Below are 16,854 nucleotides of genomic sequence, written 5' to 3' on the forward strand. Positions count from 1 at the left end.
GTGTCATCCGCATAGCAGTGGAAATGTACGAGTGTGTCCTGATAATGTTTCCTAGTGGAAGCTTATATAAGGTTAATAAAATTGGGCCGAGCACAGAGCCCTGTGGAACACCGTGGTTAACTTTGGTGCGCACAGATGACTCATTAATTTGCACGAATTGGAATCGATCTGAAAAATATGATTTAAACCAGTTTAGGGCGGTTCCTTTAATGCTAATTAACTGTTCTAGTCTCAGTTTGACTGCAGCTTTAAATGAAAAATCTATTCGACTGACGGAAACGTGAAGAAGAGAAGAAGACGTTAGAACCTGACTCCACTCTGTTCTGTTTAAATCAACTTTATTTACAACAGAAGATTCAAACAGTGACAAGTTCAAAACATAACAACAGTAAACATGTTTTATACAGAGGAAGCTTTAAGCATCAGGAAGTAACATAAAAACTTACAACAGTATTTTCTTCTTTCATAAACAGTTTCTCTGCTGAAGTTAGGAAGCTGCTTTTATTGTCCCCTTCACTTCAGGTTCTAAAGGACAGAGTCCAGGTCTTCACTTCAGGTTCTAAAGGACAGAGTCCAGGTCTTCACTTCAGGTTCTAAAGGACAGAGTCCAGGTCTTCACTTCAGGTTCTAAAGGACTGAGTCCAGGTCTTCACTTCAGGTTCTAAAGGACTGAGTCCAGGTCTTCACTTCAGGTTCTAAAGGACAGAGTCCAGGTCTTCACTTCAGGTTCTAAAGGACTGAGTCCAGGTCTTCACTTCAGGTTCTGAGGACTCTGGTTCCAGCTGCAGGTTCAGAACAGACACCTGCTGAAGCTGTAGAGGTCAGAGGTGTGAACCACAGATGATCACATGTGATTTTAAAACCAGTCCAACCCTCTGGTCACTTTACTTCTGCTGAGTCATGTTTTACAGTGTAAACACACCTGAGTCACTGCTAGACACTGGGTGGGCGGGGTCAGCAGTCAGGGCTGGGGTGTGTCTCCAGGACAGATCAGAGAGAGAGAGAGAGAGAGAGTCAGAATGTGGATGTCTCTCGACCATGGCCTGTCTGATGACTGCCTGGTCCCTTCACAACCCCAGTGTGACCAACGCCATCATCATGGTGAGTACACACACTGACACACACTGACTGACACAGACACACACACACACTGACACACACTGACTGACACTGACACTGACACACACACACACACACACGCACACACTGACACACACTGACACTGACTGACACAGACACACACACACACACATCCACACTGACACACACTGACTGACACTGACACACACACGCACACGCACACACTGACACACACTGACACACACTGACTGACACAGACACACATCCACACTGACACACACTGACTGACACTGACACTGACACACACACACACACACACACGCACACGCACACGCACACACTGACACACACTGACACTGACTGACACAGACACACACACACACATCCACACTGACACACACTGACTGACACTGACACACACACACGCACACGCACACGCACACACTGACACTGACTGACACACACTGACTGACACACACACACACTGACACACACACACGCACACACTGACTGACACTGACACACACACAGACTGACACACAGTGACTTGACGATGATGATGATGATGAAGATGAATGTCAGCAGTGTGTGTGTGTGTGTGTGTGTGTGTGTGTGTGTGTGTTTGTATAAATCCTGTTTGTCCGTCAGTTACCTCCTGCAGCAGATTATCAGCACACACACATGCACGTCTCTCTATAGTTGTGAGGACACTCATTGGCATTATACATTCCCTTTCTCGAACCTAAACCACAGAACCTCCTCTAGAACCTTCAGTATCACAGTTTTCTGTTCATCACTGAGTTCAAACAGGTTCTGATCAGTTCATTCAGCTGCTTTTATTTTGAAAGAGCAGGAGCTGAGTGTGTGTGAAAAGGTTCTATGCGTGTGTAAAGGTTCTGTGTGTGTGAAAAGGTTCTATGTGTGTGAAAAGGTTCTATGTGTGTGAAAAGGTTCTATGTGTGTGAAAAGGTTCTGTGTGTGAAAAGGTTCTATGTGTGTGAAAAGGTTCTGTGTGTGAAAAGGTTCTGTGTGTGAAAAGGTTCTATGTGTGTGAAAAGGTTCTATGTGTGTGAAAAGGTTATATGCGTGTGAAAAGGTTCTGTGTGTGAAAAGGTTCTATGTGTGTGAAAAGGTTATATGCGTGTGAAAAGGTTCTATGTGTGTGAAAAGGTTCTATGCGTGTGAAAAGGTTCTATGTGTGTGAAAAGGTTCTATGTGTGTGAAAAGGTTCTGTGTGTGAAAAGGTTCTATGTGAAAAGGTTCTATGTGTGTGAAAAGGTTCTGTGTGTGAAAAGGTTCTATGTGAAAAGGTTCTATGCGTGTGAAAAGGTTCTATGTGTGTGAAAAGGTTCTATGCGTGTGAAAAGGTTCTATGTGTGTGAAAAGGTTCTATGCGTGTGAAAAGGTTCTGTGTGTGAAAAGGTTCTATGTGTGTGAAAAGGTTCTGTGTGAAAAGGTTCTATGTGTGAAAAGGTTCTATGTGTGTGAAAAGGTTCTATGTGTGAAAAGGTTCTGTGTGTGAAAAGGTTCTGTGTGTGAAAAGGTTCTATGTGTGTGAAAAGGTTCTGTGTGTGAAAAGGTTCTATGTGTGTGAAAAGGTTCTATGTGTGTGAAAAGGTTCTATGTGTGAAAAGGTTCTGTGTGTGAAAAGGTTCTGTGTGTGAAAAGGTTCTATGTGTGAAAAGGTTCTATGTGTGTGAAAAGGTTCTATGTGTGTGAAAAGGTTCTATGTGTGAAAAGGTTCTATGTGTGTGAAAAGGTTCTATGTGTGTGAAAAGGTTCTGTGTGTGTGTAAAGGTTCTATGCGTGTGTAAAGGTTCTATGCGTGTGTAAAGGTTCTATGCGTGTGTAAAGGTTCTATGCGTGTGTAAAGGTTCTATGCGTGTGTAAAGGTTCCTCTGTGGCCCTCAGAACACTAACGGGCCCCCGGACCTGATGCTGGACCCCAGGACCGTGTGCGTCTGTTTGGACGAGGTGGTCACTAAGCGACCGTTGGGGGGATGTCAGACGCCGCTGCTGCAGCGACACCTGAAGAAGGTGGACAACAACCTGACGGAGGCCCAGAGGTTCTCCTCGTTACCACGGAGACCGGCGGTCAACATCGAATTCAGAGACGTCTCCTACTCCGTCAGAGAGGGACCCTGGTGGAGGAAGAAAGGTACTGCACAAGAATCTGAACACGTAGTTCTTAGAGGAACAGGGTCTCATTTATAAAACAGTGCGTGGGATTTATACTAAAACTCTACGTGCGCACAGAAGCCACAAAGGGCGTACGCAAAAGAACATTCAGATTTATAAACCGTGCGCACGCACACCTGAACGCAATGTTCACTTTATTAAACACAGTCCACCTGGAAACGTTCGTACGTGGATCTGCCTCTTACTCCGCCCACTTTCAACCATAAATGGTCAATGCAAAGCACGTCATGAATATTAAATTATGCTGCTGACCAATGGGCTTCCAGCAATGAGAAGAGGAAGTGAAACCTTCTGACACTGACATGAGGTGTTTGTTAGTGAAGTGGAGGTGAAGAGACATTTTATGGGACAGCAGTGATGTCACTAATAAAGAAAATACACTGATACATATTTATTTATTAAGAGTAATCGGACTGATTACCTCACATCAGTGGATCCTCATCTCCACTCTGGGATATTATTAGGAAAGTGAATAGTTTTTCTATATTTTTAGTGAGTGCTCCGTGCGCCTGACGGCTCACTGCAGCGAGTTGATGATACACTCACAGTGTTACAAGATATTATTAAAAGCTTTTAATGACTCCGCTGTTTAATGGAATCTGAATGTAATTTGCTGTAAATTGTTTTATATATTTTGCAATTAAAAGGTAAAAAAAACTAAAGCCGTTGGTATTAATGTAAATGATGAAGTGGATCAATAATCTGCTTCAGTTCACCTCCTCACGTCTGCGTCGCCACTTTCCCGTCTCCAAAACGTTCGTACGCATGAGTCAGAGTTTGCATGGAAATGCGCAAATTTTCCCATCAAGTTTGTTTTTACAAAAAAAGTTTGCGTGAGAAGTGGCGTACGTACGTAAAGGAACAGGTCTCAAAGGAATAGTTCACCCAAAAATGATCATTCACTCGTTATCTACTCACCACTATGCCGATGGGTGGTGATGCTAGTGGACGTGGCCAAATGAACACGCGCGCCCTTGGGAGAGAGTTTGTGCAGTTTTCCGGTTTATCAGAGACATTTAGGCTTGGTGTAAATGAGGTCGTTTCTAGTTGAATATGAACGTCTGGACTTGTGGACACTTGATGACACCACAGGAGCAGAATGGAGGTATTTTATTTGGAGAGGACAGAGAGTAAGCTGTGAAGGGGGACAGACAGAGAGTGGAGGAAGACATACAGCACAGGGCCGCGGGTCGGACTCAAACCTGTACCGCTACGGGTGAGGCCTTAATGGGGCAGCAGCTCTACCAGGTGAGCTATACGCCGCCCCAGTGTTTTTCTGTTGTTTTATTACGTCTGAAGAAGGACTCACTTTGGCTGCCACTCTGTTTACCCCTGAGACCCCCCCCCCCCGCATGCGTGTGTGTGCGTGCGTGTGCGTGTGCGTGCGCGTGCGTGTGCGTGCGTGTGCGTGTGTGTGGATTATCTGATGTAATCTGTTAATCTCTCTCATGCTGTTAATAGCTGCAGGTCAGATTTGAAGCAGCTCAGTTTGTCACCGTCGACAGAAAATAAACCCAAACAGAAACAAACTGCTGTTTAGCATTTGCACATTTACATGATTAGATATTTATACAAAGTTTGTCAGTGCAGCCGGCTGCTGGATATATGATGAGACAAATAAACCCAAAGTTTATGAAACAGATGTGATGTAAACCACCTTAAAAAGGGATTTGTCTTCAGATGAAGTCGAACACTGATGTGAACAGAAAACCTCGTATCCTGTTTCAGCTTTTCACAACAAAAGAGACAAAGAAAAGACCAAGAACAAAAAGTTCAGTCAATGAAATCTGATCTGACCAATCATCAACGCCTTCAGATCAACGCTCTCACAGAGGTGACGTGATGATGTCATCTGTGACATCACAGCAAAAAACAATCAAATGAATTGAAACACGAACAATTAAAATAATGAATACTATGAAAAATAACAACAATAATAAAATATTCCAAATAATAAAAAATATTCAAACAGAAACGCTGTCATAGATCTGAAACATTTGCAACAATAAAAAAACAAACATAAAGACATTACAGTGAAATGTTAAAAAGACAGGATAATGTAAAAAGTATAAAATGAAAAACAAACACACAGTTAGAAAAATCCCTGACGATAAAGGTCAATAATGGTCAGATGAACCCGTTAATCCGTGCACGCTACTGGTGCACAACCACACTGTGCACTACGTGCACGTCAGGGTTAGTGAGTTAATGAGACGCTGTGAACAGATCAGGTTCCTCTGAGCCTGAAACTCTTTGTTCCTCAGATTAAACAGTTTCACTGAGAACACTTCACACCTGCTCACACATCGGGTTCTCCCTCCTGATGCATTGTGGGTGTTCCTGGAGTGCACATGTGGCTCAAGGTTGAAGAGGTCACTGCAGGTCACTGTCTCTAATCTCTGTTTGGTTACAGAACAGGTCACCTGACAGTCAATACTGAGGGTTGAGATGACCACCTGGAAACCACATTATGTAGATGTGCTGCCATCTTGTGTTGATGACGTCATTCACAGTCAGAGTCTGAGCAGCAGTGATGGAGGAGTGGAGGTGTGGTATCGAGGTCCCGCCCACACACGCTCTCAACCAGAAGTGACAGAAACATCTTTCAACATTTATTTAACGTCTACTTTGATTTTTTGGTTTGGTTTCTGTCCCATCTGCTAACATGGGGAGGTTTATGACCTATAGGGGGCGATCCCGATGGTTTGGCTTCAGTTTTCGGATCTGTATCTACACTCTGTGTTACAGTGTAGGTTACTGTCGGTCACTGGATTTAATCTGATAATCTCATTAAACAGCGTTGAATCTTCATCAGCAGGTTATTTTCATCCTCCTCTTTGGTTTCCATGGTAACCCCATTTATACAACTAATATGAATAATAAATGATCGATATTCTCCAGCTTGTATACAGAATATTTTTCAGTGTTCGTGTGTGAAGTGAAACCTGATTGGTGGATGTGAGGACAAAGGCTCGTCCTCTCAGTCTGGGAACCTTCTCACTCTTTGTTTCTTTCCTGTCTCAGGTTACAAGACTCTGCTCAAAGGGATTTCTGGGAAATTCACCAGCGGGGACCTGGTGGCCATCATGGGGCCCTCAGGAGCCGGAAAGTCCACGCTCATGAATATCCTGGCTGGGTACAGGTGAGGTCATGTGACTCCAAGTCTCACCTGAAACCAAAAAGGACGAGAAATAAATAAAATGGAAGAAAAACTGAATAAGATCACTGGTAGGAATCAGTGATCACATGATCCGGTTCTGTATCAGCGATCTGGTCCAGTTTCAGTGATCCGGTCCAGTATCATTGATCTGGTTCTGTATCAGCGATCTGGTTCTGTATCATCTGGTCTAGTATCAATATTCTGCTGTGTTTTGAATAGGGAGACAGGGATGAAGGGGACGATCCTGATCAACGGTCAGAGCAGAGACCTGCGCTCCTTCAGGAAGGTTTCCTGTTACATCATGCAGGACGACATGCTGCTGCCTCACCTCACTGTGCAGGAGGCCATGATGGTACCACCAGACACTCTGTAGAACCAAGTTCTCTTAGACTCTTAGACCCTGTTGTAGTGATCCAGAGTCAGAGTCCAGAACCAGAGTCATGTACCAAAGTCCTGAACCTTAGTCCTCAACCTTTGTCCCAAACCTTAGTCCAAGACCTTAGTCCTGAACCACAGTTTTGAACCTTAGTCCTGAACCAGAGTGACGTCCTCTTGTTTTTCAGGTTTCAGCGAACCTGAAGCTGCAGGAGAAGCTGGAGGCTCGCAGAGAGATGGTAAGTTTTAGACCCCTGGCTAATTCCTGGTGTGAATGATGATCTCAGAGGTGAAACAGAAGTTCTGGAGCCTCATTCATAACGTACACATCTTTCAGACCCTATTTAGTGTGTACACCAAACCAAACTATCATAGACGAATATGTTGAACATAACTTTAACCTGTGCAGACGTGAGGAGTTGAACTGAAGCAGATTTTTGATCCACTTCAACATGAACATAACGGTTCTAAGTTCTAAGAACCTTCAACTGTAAAAATACAGAAGCAACTTAAAGCAAATGACAGTAAAACAACATAAAATAACAATAAGTAAATAAGTTACAGAAGCGAGTGATTAATAGTTTTTAATAATATCTTTTATTACACTTTACAAAAATAAATAAACTGTGTTCACCTTCAAACTTCTATTTCCACATAATGTCCCAGAATGGAGTTTAGGATCCAGTGATGTGTGAAGTAATCTGATTACTGTAAATACATAAGTACTGTGTGATAGAAGGATGAGGAGGAAACGAGTGTTTAGTGACTGTGGTGGTTTCCTGTCCCATGATGATGACTCATCATATAGATTCTATAGATCTGTGATCTTGTGTTGAACTGAATCTAATATTCATGAGGGGAGTTGAATGTGGGCGTGTAGAGGGCGGACTTTGATCCACGCTCACATGTGTCCAGGTTGGCTGTGATCTTTAAAGGGAACGTGGCCTTCAGGTGTGCGTGATCATGGTTTTATAAATCTGAATCGTTTTTTGCGTACGCTACTTTCGGCCTTTGTGCACATGTGCACTTTAGTATAAATCCTACGTTTGATAAATGAGGCCTCTGGTTTCTGTGTTTAGGTCCAGGAGATCCTGATGGCTCTGGGCTTACTGGACTGTGCTAAAACCAGGACGTCTCACCTGTCGGGGGGTCAGAGGAAGAGACTGGCCATCGCTCTGGAGCTCGTCAATAACCCTCCGGTCATGTTCTTCGACGAACCCACCAGGTCCGAGCGCTGAGGGTCAAGAGGTGGCTCTCGCTGGCCCCCGTGGTGGACTTTATTCTGGGTCCTAATTCTGGTCCTAGTCTAAAGTTTTAGCTTTTAATTCTGGTCTTGTGCGGCAGAGTCGGGTGATTAGTACGGTCGCCTCACACAGGGCACCAATCCTGGTTTGGCTGGGGTCAGTCTGTGTGGAGTTCAAATGTTCTCCCCGTGTGTGCGTGGGTTTTCTCCACAGTCCAAACCCATTAAAGTGGGTTTAAGTGAACTGGAGACTATAAATGAACCACAGGTGTTAATGGTTGTTGGTGGTTTAGATGATAGATGGGTTCTGGTCTGGTCTGATCAGTGATGTTTCTCTAGTTCTTTGTTAAACTGTTGAGCGTTTCATCAGTTTTTTTTCTTCTCATTTTTTTTTTGGACAAAGTTAGACACTTGTTCATCCGGACTTGATCCAGGTGCATTCTTCAGAATCATGTTGTCTACAACAGCCATTCCCAAACTTAAGAATGCCGCGGCCCAATTTGAAAACTGACAAATTTGTGCGGCCCACCCACACTTTTAATCACAACTATGTGATCCACACACAGGACTAGATATGCATATGCAGTGCAGATCCAATAACGGGACAAACCAAAAGTCTCAAAAGTCTCAAAAGTCCAAAAAATGTTCACAATAATCCTTCCAAAGCAACAAATGTAAAACAATAAGTGCAAATAGTGGATTGTTAAACATAATTTGTTGCTGTTCGTATAACAGAGAACTTACACATTACATTTCACAACAATAATATCAGGAAGAAGAAAAACACATCTGCGGCGTAACCAAATATACATGAGACGTTAAAGGCCCCCCCGCTCTCACATGTCCATAAACTGACATTAACACTGGATTTCCTCTGCCTGAGACCTCAAGCAGTTTATCTCGATATACTGGATATTGAATCACACATCGCATAAAGTTACCTGTAACTCACCTAATGAGAGGGAGGATGCTGCCGCGTAGCTGGCTCAGATACTCTCTCAGTTTATTTTCAAAAGAGTCTCGCGCCTTGGATAAATATTGTCCATGTTTAGTTTGTAAATGGCGGCGCAGTTTACATGGGTTCAGGGCCTCGTTAGCTGGCATCTCAGAGCGTAGCACACACACCGGCTTCGGGTGGTCCTGTGAGCCAGCACTCGTGAATCCCAGCGACAGCTACTCACTTGAGTCCTCTTTTTTGATTTGAATGATTCAGTTCGATTTTCTGATTCCTCTTCGCCCTGACAGCCTCTGCTCCATCTTGCTCGACCCAGCACATCTCAAAGTTCTCCCTCACCTCTGATTCCCCCCCGCTAATGATGCGTTCAGGTGTTAATGTGACGGTCAGCAAAACAATGACACCTGCTCTATAGGTCAGATAAAATAAGAATGGAATTTAAATAAAATGGAATTTAAATCTCATGGCTGTGTTTCATTACCTGTGATCATTTTAGTTTTTTAAATCAATCATAAATGTTTCGTTGTAATTTAATGCTTACTTACAAATCTGAAACTTTTTTATTTATGCATTTTCTGATGACCTCTCACGGCCCACCTGCAGTGGCTTCACGGCCCACCAGGGGGCCGCGGCCCACACTTTGGCCCGATTAAAACGACCTGTCTGTCTCTGTCTCAGTGGTTTGGACAGCTCGTCCTGTTTCCAGGTGGTGTCTCTGCTCAAAGCTCTGGCTCAGGGAGGACGAACCATCATCTGCACCATCCACCAACCCAGCGCCAAACTGTTCGAGCTCTTCGACAAGGTAACTGAACCAAGACGCAGCAACTTGTTACACAGCAAAACACAAACTGTCTGACGTCCAGGGTCAGAACGTTTTTTAAAGATCAATAAAAACTGATAAATCAGTTTATTAGGTTATTAATTAATGTGTGTGTGTGTGTGTGATTTCAGTTGTACGTCCTCAGTCAGGGTCAGTGTATCTACAGAGGAAACGTATCCAGTCTGGTTCCGTACCTCAGAGACCTCGGACTCAACTGTCCCACCTACCACAACCCTGCTGACTTCGGTAAGAAACCCCTCAAATTAACGTGCACACACACACACACAATTACAAACACACAAACCCTCACGTGGCTCCTTGGTCTCTCAGTGATGGAGGTGGCGTCCGGGGAGTACGGGGATCAGATGGTGCGGCTGGTAAAGGCGGCTCACGACAGGAAGTGTGAGAAGAATTATCAGATGGAGCTGAACGGAGAAACCAACCTCCACCCATTCCTGTGGCAGCGCGCAGAGGAGGTACGAAACAAACACACCCCAACAACAACCTCTCCACTTCATCAACGACATCGAAGACTTTTATTTTGAAAAATTTCCTGAAATGTATGTTCAGGTATGTAAATGTGGCATTATATAATAACAATGCTCTATTCTGCAGAAATCTGACCACTGGATAAATGTTGACCACGTTTTCAGAATCAATTGTTTCTATAAATCAGACTGTAAACAAACCCTCAGTTAGAACCTTCAGAATAAAGCTGTTTTCAGACATGAACTGAAGTCTGTGTGTAACATGTCCTCGTGAGTCCATGTGAGGACACAGCAGGACAATGTCCTGAAGCTTCCCAGTGAACGAGTGGACGTGTTGATGAGGTTTCTAACGCGTGACGGACGTGAAACTGGAAGAACACAAACATCTCAGGATGAAGAAGAGGAGCCGTACACGTAGAAGACGAAGACGTCCACTTGGAAACACGAGGAGGTTCCAGATCTTCTGGTGATGAGGGCCGACGCCGGTGTGGATGAGCTGTAAACAACAACACTGATCTTTCCACAGCAGAGTTTATACGTCATGTCCGGCCTCCTGCTGCTCTACAGGCTCCGCCCCTCGCCTGGATGTTCCCCACATGTTCCTGTTTGAACGAGTCGGACCCGACAACCTGCTGCTGCTGCTTCACAAACACCAACTACACAACATGTCAGGACGATATTTTACAGAGCTCACGTCTGAAAACAGTTTGAGTCCTCATGTCCTCATGTCCTCATGTCCTCTGGGTTCAGTTGCATGTAATATGTCTCTAGATGACTTTGTAAGTGGATTTGCAGAAGCAAGTTGTCGACTCAACATTATTAAAAAACTTGTTTCTCAGGAGAATTCTTCGTCTGAAGGTTGTCACAGTTTCTCAGCCAGCTGTATGACCCAGTTCTCCATTCTGTTCAGGAGAACTTTCCTCAGCATCCTCAGAGACTCAGTGAGTGTGAACAGCAACACCTGCTGGTCAGGTAAGATGACTGCAGCCACACCTGTGAGTAAGAGTGTTCTCATTGGTGGAACAGGTGCTGACTCACCTGAGGATCTCGTCTCACATTGGGATCGGCGTTCTGATTGGTCTTTTGTATCTGGGAATCGGTAACGAGGCCAAGAAGGTTCTGAGTAACTCTGGGTTCCTGTTCTTCTCCATGTTGTTCCTGATGTTTGCAGCTCTGATGCCCACAGTTCTCACATGTGAGTCTCCTCCCTCTCGTTCTCACCCTCTGCTGAACAACCTCTTTCTGTTGTGAGATGATGTCGTCACCTTCTCTGTTCAGTTCCTCTGGAGATGGGAGTATTTCTGAGGGAACACCTGAACTACTGGTACAGTCTGAAGGCGTATTACCTGGCTAAAACCATGGCAGACGTCCCCTTCCAGGTAAATAAGACAAAGGTTGGTTGGTTGGTATATAGATATATCGTTAAATCTATATATATATAGACATAAGTATGGGGACAGACCTCTTCATCATTGAATTCAGGTGTACAAAAGCAAGCACATATCATACAGTCTGCCTTTACAAACGTTTGTGAGTGAATGGGTCATTCTAAAGAGTGGTTCTGTAATATGACGCCACCAACAGTTGAGCTAGTGAAGTTTCTTCCCTCGTAGATATTCTACAATCAACTGTGAGTGGTATTATTGAAAAGTGGAAGCGTTCAGGAACCACGAGATGACAGATCACGTAAAGTTACAGAGCGAGTTCAGCGAGTGCTGAGGCGCCTGGTGTGTAAAAGACGAGCTGGACTGGCCCCACAGAGCCCTGACCTCAACCCCATCACTGAACTGCGGCTATGGCTGAGTGTTCGTCCTCCAACCAGAAGGTGGGGGGTTCACGCCTCAGTCTTCCCCTTCTGCATGCGGAAGTGTCCTAGGGCAAGATACTGAAGAGATATATATATAGTTGCAATGAAAATGATAACCCTGTGATCCTAAACCCGATCGAGAGCTAACGTCCAGTTCTCGGTGTCCTCTGCGCTACAGGTGGTCTTCCCGCTGGTGTACTGCAGCATTGTGTACTGGATGACGGCTCAGCCTCCGGATTCCGGACGCTTCTTCCTCTTCCTGTCTCTCGGGGTCCTGACCTCACTGGTGGCTCAGAGTCTGGGTCTGCTGATCGGAGCCGCCTCCACCTCCCTGCAGGTCACTTCACCTGAGTTCCCCTCTGTGACCTCACACTCTTCACCTGCTGACTTCACTCAGGTCTGTTTGTGTCCTGCAGGTGGCGACATTTGTGGGTCCAGTCACGGCGATCCCGGTCCTGCTGTTCTCTGGGTTCTTTGTCAGTTTCGACACCATCCCCTGGTACCTGCAGTGGATGTCCTACATTTCCTATGTCAGGTGGGGGGTGCTGTCTAATCATAAAACATTCTGGTCATTATGTCATCATTCTTAAAAAGGAAGCTGATGGATCCTGGGCAGATTTATAACTGGTGTTGTGTTTCACCCCAGTGATTCTGGGTCAGGTCCTGGGGCCCGGGTCCAGGGCCCCTTTGCTGGTTCAATGAGTCTAAAAGAGACTTATGGTGATCATCTCCATGTTTTGACTGAATCTCCTGATCCTGCCTTGTTTTTCAGATATGGTTTTGAGGGCGTCATCTTGTCCATCTACGGTCTGGATCGAGAAGATCTTCACTGCGAGAAAGACGAAACATGCCACTTCCAGAAGTCCGAGGCCATCCTGAAGGAGCTGGACATGCTGGACGCCAAACTCTACCTGGACTTCATCGTGCTCGCCATCTTCTTCTTCTCCTTGAGGCTCATGGCTTATTTCGTCCTGCGGTACAAGATCAGCGCTGAGAGGTAGACAAGGAACACGATGAAGAGTCACAGTGGAAGATCTGAGCTTTAGGCCACAGTTAGCGTGTAGCCATACAAACACAGAATCTACTTTGGCTTTAAAATCGAGATGAAGAGGAGAGGATTTGAGATGTCAGACGTGGATTTGGTTGAGCTGAAGGTGTTACAGGACAGGGTTCAGGTCCTGATCAGGAGCTGGTCTCCTGGTTTCACTCGGCCTGAAGGACCAAGCACAGACTCGACATCTGTACGATTTAAAGTCTGAACCTCGACGTTTATGTAACTTTAGCTGATTGTTGGGGTCAAAGGTCAAACCGACCAATAAAAACTGTATCTGACGCTGTTTATAAATAAAGAGACAAACAATTGATTGAACTAAGACTTTTATTATGATTTGTTATATTATTGTGATTTTATCATCAGTGACTGTATATAAAGAGGATCAGTGACTGTATATAAAAATGATCAGTGACTGTATATAAAGATGATCAGTGACTGTATATAAAGAGGATCAGTGACTGTATATAAAGAGGATCAGTGACTGTATATAAAGACCATCACTGACTGTATATAAAGAGGATCAGTGACTGTATATAAAGAGGATCAGTGACTGTATATAAAGAGGATCAGTGACTGTATATAAAGATGATCAGTGACTGTATATAAAGAGGATCAGTGACTGTATATAAAGATGATCAGTGACTGTATATAAAGAGGATCAGTGACTTTATATGAAGACCATCAATGACTGTATATAAAGATGATCAGTGACTGTATATAAAGATGATCAGTGACTGTATATAAAGAGGATCAGTGACTGTATATAAAGATGATCAGTGACTGTATATAAAGATGATCAGTGACTGTATATAAAGAGGATCAGTGACTGTATATAAAGAGGATCAGTGACTGTATATAAAGAGGATCAGTGACTGTATATAAAGATGATCAGTGACTGTATATAAAGACCATCAGTGACTGTATATAAAGAGGATCAGTGACTGTATATAAAGACCATCAGTGACTGTATATAAAGATGATCAGTGACTGTATATAAAGACGATCAGTGACTGTATATAAAGACCATCAGTGACTGTATATAAAGAGGATCAGTGACTGTATATAAAGAGGATCAGTGACTGTATATAAAGACCATCAGTGACTGTATATAAAGATGATCAGTGACTGTATATAAAGACCATCAGTGACTGTATATAAAGATGATCAGTGACTGTATATAAAGATGATCAGTGACTGTATATAAAGACCATCAGTGACTGTATATAAAGATGATCAGTGACTGTATATAAATACCATCAGTGACTGTATATAAAGACCATCAGTGACTGTATATAAAGAGGATCAGTGACTGTATATAAAGATGATCAGTGACTGTATATAAAGACCATCAGTGACTGTATATAAAGATGATCAGTGACTGTATATAAAGATGATCAGTGACTGTATATAAAGAGGATCAGTGACTGTATATAAAGAGGATCAGTGACTGTATATAAAGAGGATCAGTGACTGTATATAAAGACCATCAGTGACTGTATATAAAGAGGATCAGTGACTGTATATAAAGAGGATCAGTGACTGTATATAAAGAGGATCAGTGACTGTATATAAAGATGATCAGTGACTGTATATAAAGACCATCAGTGACTGTATATAAAGAGGATCAGTGACTGTATATAAAGAGGATCAGTGACTGTATATAAAGAGGATCAGTGACTGTATATAAAGATGATCAGTGACTGTATATAAAGACCATCAGTGACTGTATATAAAGAGGATCAGTGACTGTATATAAAGACCATCAGTGACTGTATATAAAGACCATCAGTGACTGTATATAAAGAGGATCAGTGACTGTATATAAAGAGGATCAGTGACTGTATATAAAGACGATCAGTGACTGTATATAAAGAGGATCAGTGACTGTATATAAAGAGGATCAGTGACTGTATATAAAGACCATCAGTGACTGTATATAAAGACGATCAGTGACTGTATATAAAGACCATCAGTGACTGTATATAAAGACCATCAGTGACTGTATATAAAGAGGATCAGTGACTGTATATAAAGATGATCAGTGACTGTATATAAAGACCATCAGTGACTGTATATAAAGACCATCAGTGACTGTATATAAAGAGGATCAGTGACTGTATATAAAGACCATCAGTGACTGTATATAAAGAGGATCAGTGACTGTATATAAAGAGGATCAGTGACTGTATATAAAGATGATCAGTGACTGTATATAAAGACGATCAGTGACTGTATATAAAGACCATCAGTGACTGTATATAAAGACCATCAGTGACTGTATATAAAGAGGATCAGTGACTGTATATAAAGATGATCAGTGACTGTATATAAAGACCATCAGTGACTGTATATAAAGACCATCAGTGACTGTATATAAAGAGGATCAGTGACTGTATATAAAGAGGATCAGTGACTGTATATAAAGACTCATGTCCTGAGACGACCAGCAGGTGGAGTCACACACTCACCTGCTGCAGTTTTCACTTCCTCCTCAGTCTTTTTTCCTTTTTACATATTTTACATCAACATCTCATTTCTACAAATGATTTTATATTTGTATTTGTTTCTTTGTGTTTGAATGTGAAGCTTTAGAGTAAAAACTGAAAACTTTACAGAGTCATTCAACAAATATTCGTTTATCTAGAATCAGACACAGTCTCTGGTTAAACTTTACTGAGTAATTTAGTAAAGCAGGACTCAGTTAAACTGACATAATCATGAGACCCAAACCCATAACTTTTCAAAATAAAATCTCTGTAATTCAGTTGATATAAAGCATTACAGCAACAGAATGATGAGAGCTTGTGTGCACTCACACTCCTCCGCTCCTTCACTGGTTACCAGTAGCTGCATCTGTTTCAAAACACTAGTACTTGGTACCGTGCAGTGGACGGATCGGGTCCAGTCCACACCCAGGACATGGTCAAACCTTACAGCCCAGCCCATTCACTCCGCTCTGCATCGACCAATCAGCTGCTCCCTCACTGCAAGGGACAGCTGTCACTCAACAACATCACCACTGTTTCCTGTCCTGGCTCCTAAACGGTGGAACGAGCTCCACATGGACATGAGGACAGAAAGTTCTCACATCTTCCTCCAGACTGAAGACACCTCTCTTCAGACTACACCTTGAATAAAAAATTCAAAATAAATAAAAGAATATAAAATATAGATATATTTAGTAGCACTTACATGTTGCACTTTGTAGTTTGGCTTCTTGAAGAACTTGTACTTTCTTGATTCTTGTTGTTCTGGTTTGTTCCTCGTGGTTGATGCTCTGATTGTGAGTCGCTTTAGATTAAAGCATCAGCTCAATGAAATGTGATGTAAAGTGTGTTTGTGAACGTGGCTCAAAGACATTTAGGCTTAAAACTTGGTGTAAATAACCTCGTTTCCAGTGGAATTTGAATGTCGGGGCTTCCGGTCACTTGATGACACCACAGGAGCAGGATGGAGGCATTTATGTTTTATTCTGTTGTTTTATTACATTTAAAGAAGTGTCTACAGTTACTTCAGGCTGCAACACTGTTCACCCCTGAAACTCTACAAGTGTTTTGTGGACTCAAACACTTCACTTTCCCTTTAAGCTGCTTCAGACTGAGCTCCTTAGTTCTCTGGATCTTCTCTGGAGGATCAGACTCAGTTTGTCTTCTCCTCCTGAGCTCCTGTATAA

At 43.1% G+C, this 16,854-nt stretch overlaps 1 protein-coding gene across 1 annotated transcript; it reads left to right on the forward strand.

Annotated features, from left to right (window-relative positions):
* Positions 1–1,022: 1,022 nt before the first annotated feature.
* Positions 1,023–13,323, forward strand: abcg1 (ATP-binding cassette, sub-family G (WHITE), member 1). Its single transcript, XM_034603606.1, has 16 exons — positions 1,023–1,101; positions 2,992–3,238; positions 6,304–6,421; positions 6,659–6,791; positions 7,003–7,053; positions 7,894–8,039; positions 9,691–9,814; positions 9,964–10,078; positions 10,163–10,308; positions 11,160–11,261; positions 11,347–11,515; positions 11,599–11,699; positions 12,306–12,464; positions 12,544–12,662; positions 12,900–13,230; positions 13,298–13,323. Exons 1-15 carry the CDS (start codon positions 1,039–1,041, stop codon positions 13,126–13,128), a joined length of 2,022 nt encoding a protein of 673 aa, XP_034459497.1. The 5' UTR covers positions 1,023–1,038; the 3' UTR covers positions 13,129–13,230; positions 13,298–13,323.
* Positions 13,324–16,854: the final 3,531 nt, after the last annotated feature.

The sequence above is a fragment of the Hippoglossus hippoglossus genome, chromosome 13 (assembly GCF_009819705.1).
Source record: "Hippoglossus hippoglossus isolate fHipHip1 chromosome 13, fHipHip1.pri, whole genome shotgun sequence".
Classification (NCBI taxonomy): Eukaryota; Metazoa; Chordata; class Actinopteri; order Pleuronectiformes; family Pleuronectidae; genus Hippoglossus; species Hippoglossus hippoglossus.

What these genes read in the sequence shown, in the direction of transcription:
- abcg1 (XM_034603606.1), top strand. Translation starts at nt 1,039, where the DNA reads ATGGCCTGTCTGATGACTGCCTGGTCCCTTCACAACCCCAGTGTGACC. An exon ending in ACCCTGGTGGAGGAAGAAAG is followed by an intron (nt 3,239 to 6,303) that starts GTACTGCACAAG and finishes TTCCTGTCTCAG; the next exon opens with GTTACAAGACTCTGCTCAAA. An exon ending in GATGCCCACAGTTCTCACAT is followed by an intron (nt 11,516 to 11,598) that starts GTGAGTCTCCTC and finishes TTCTCTGTTCAG; the next exon opens with TTCCTCTGGAGATGGGAGTA.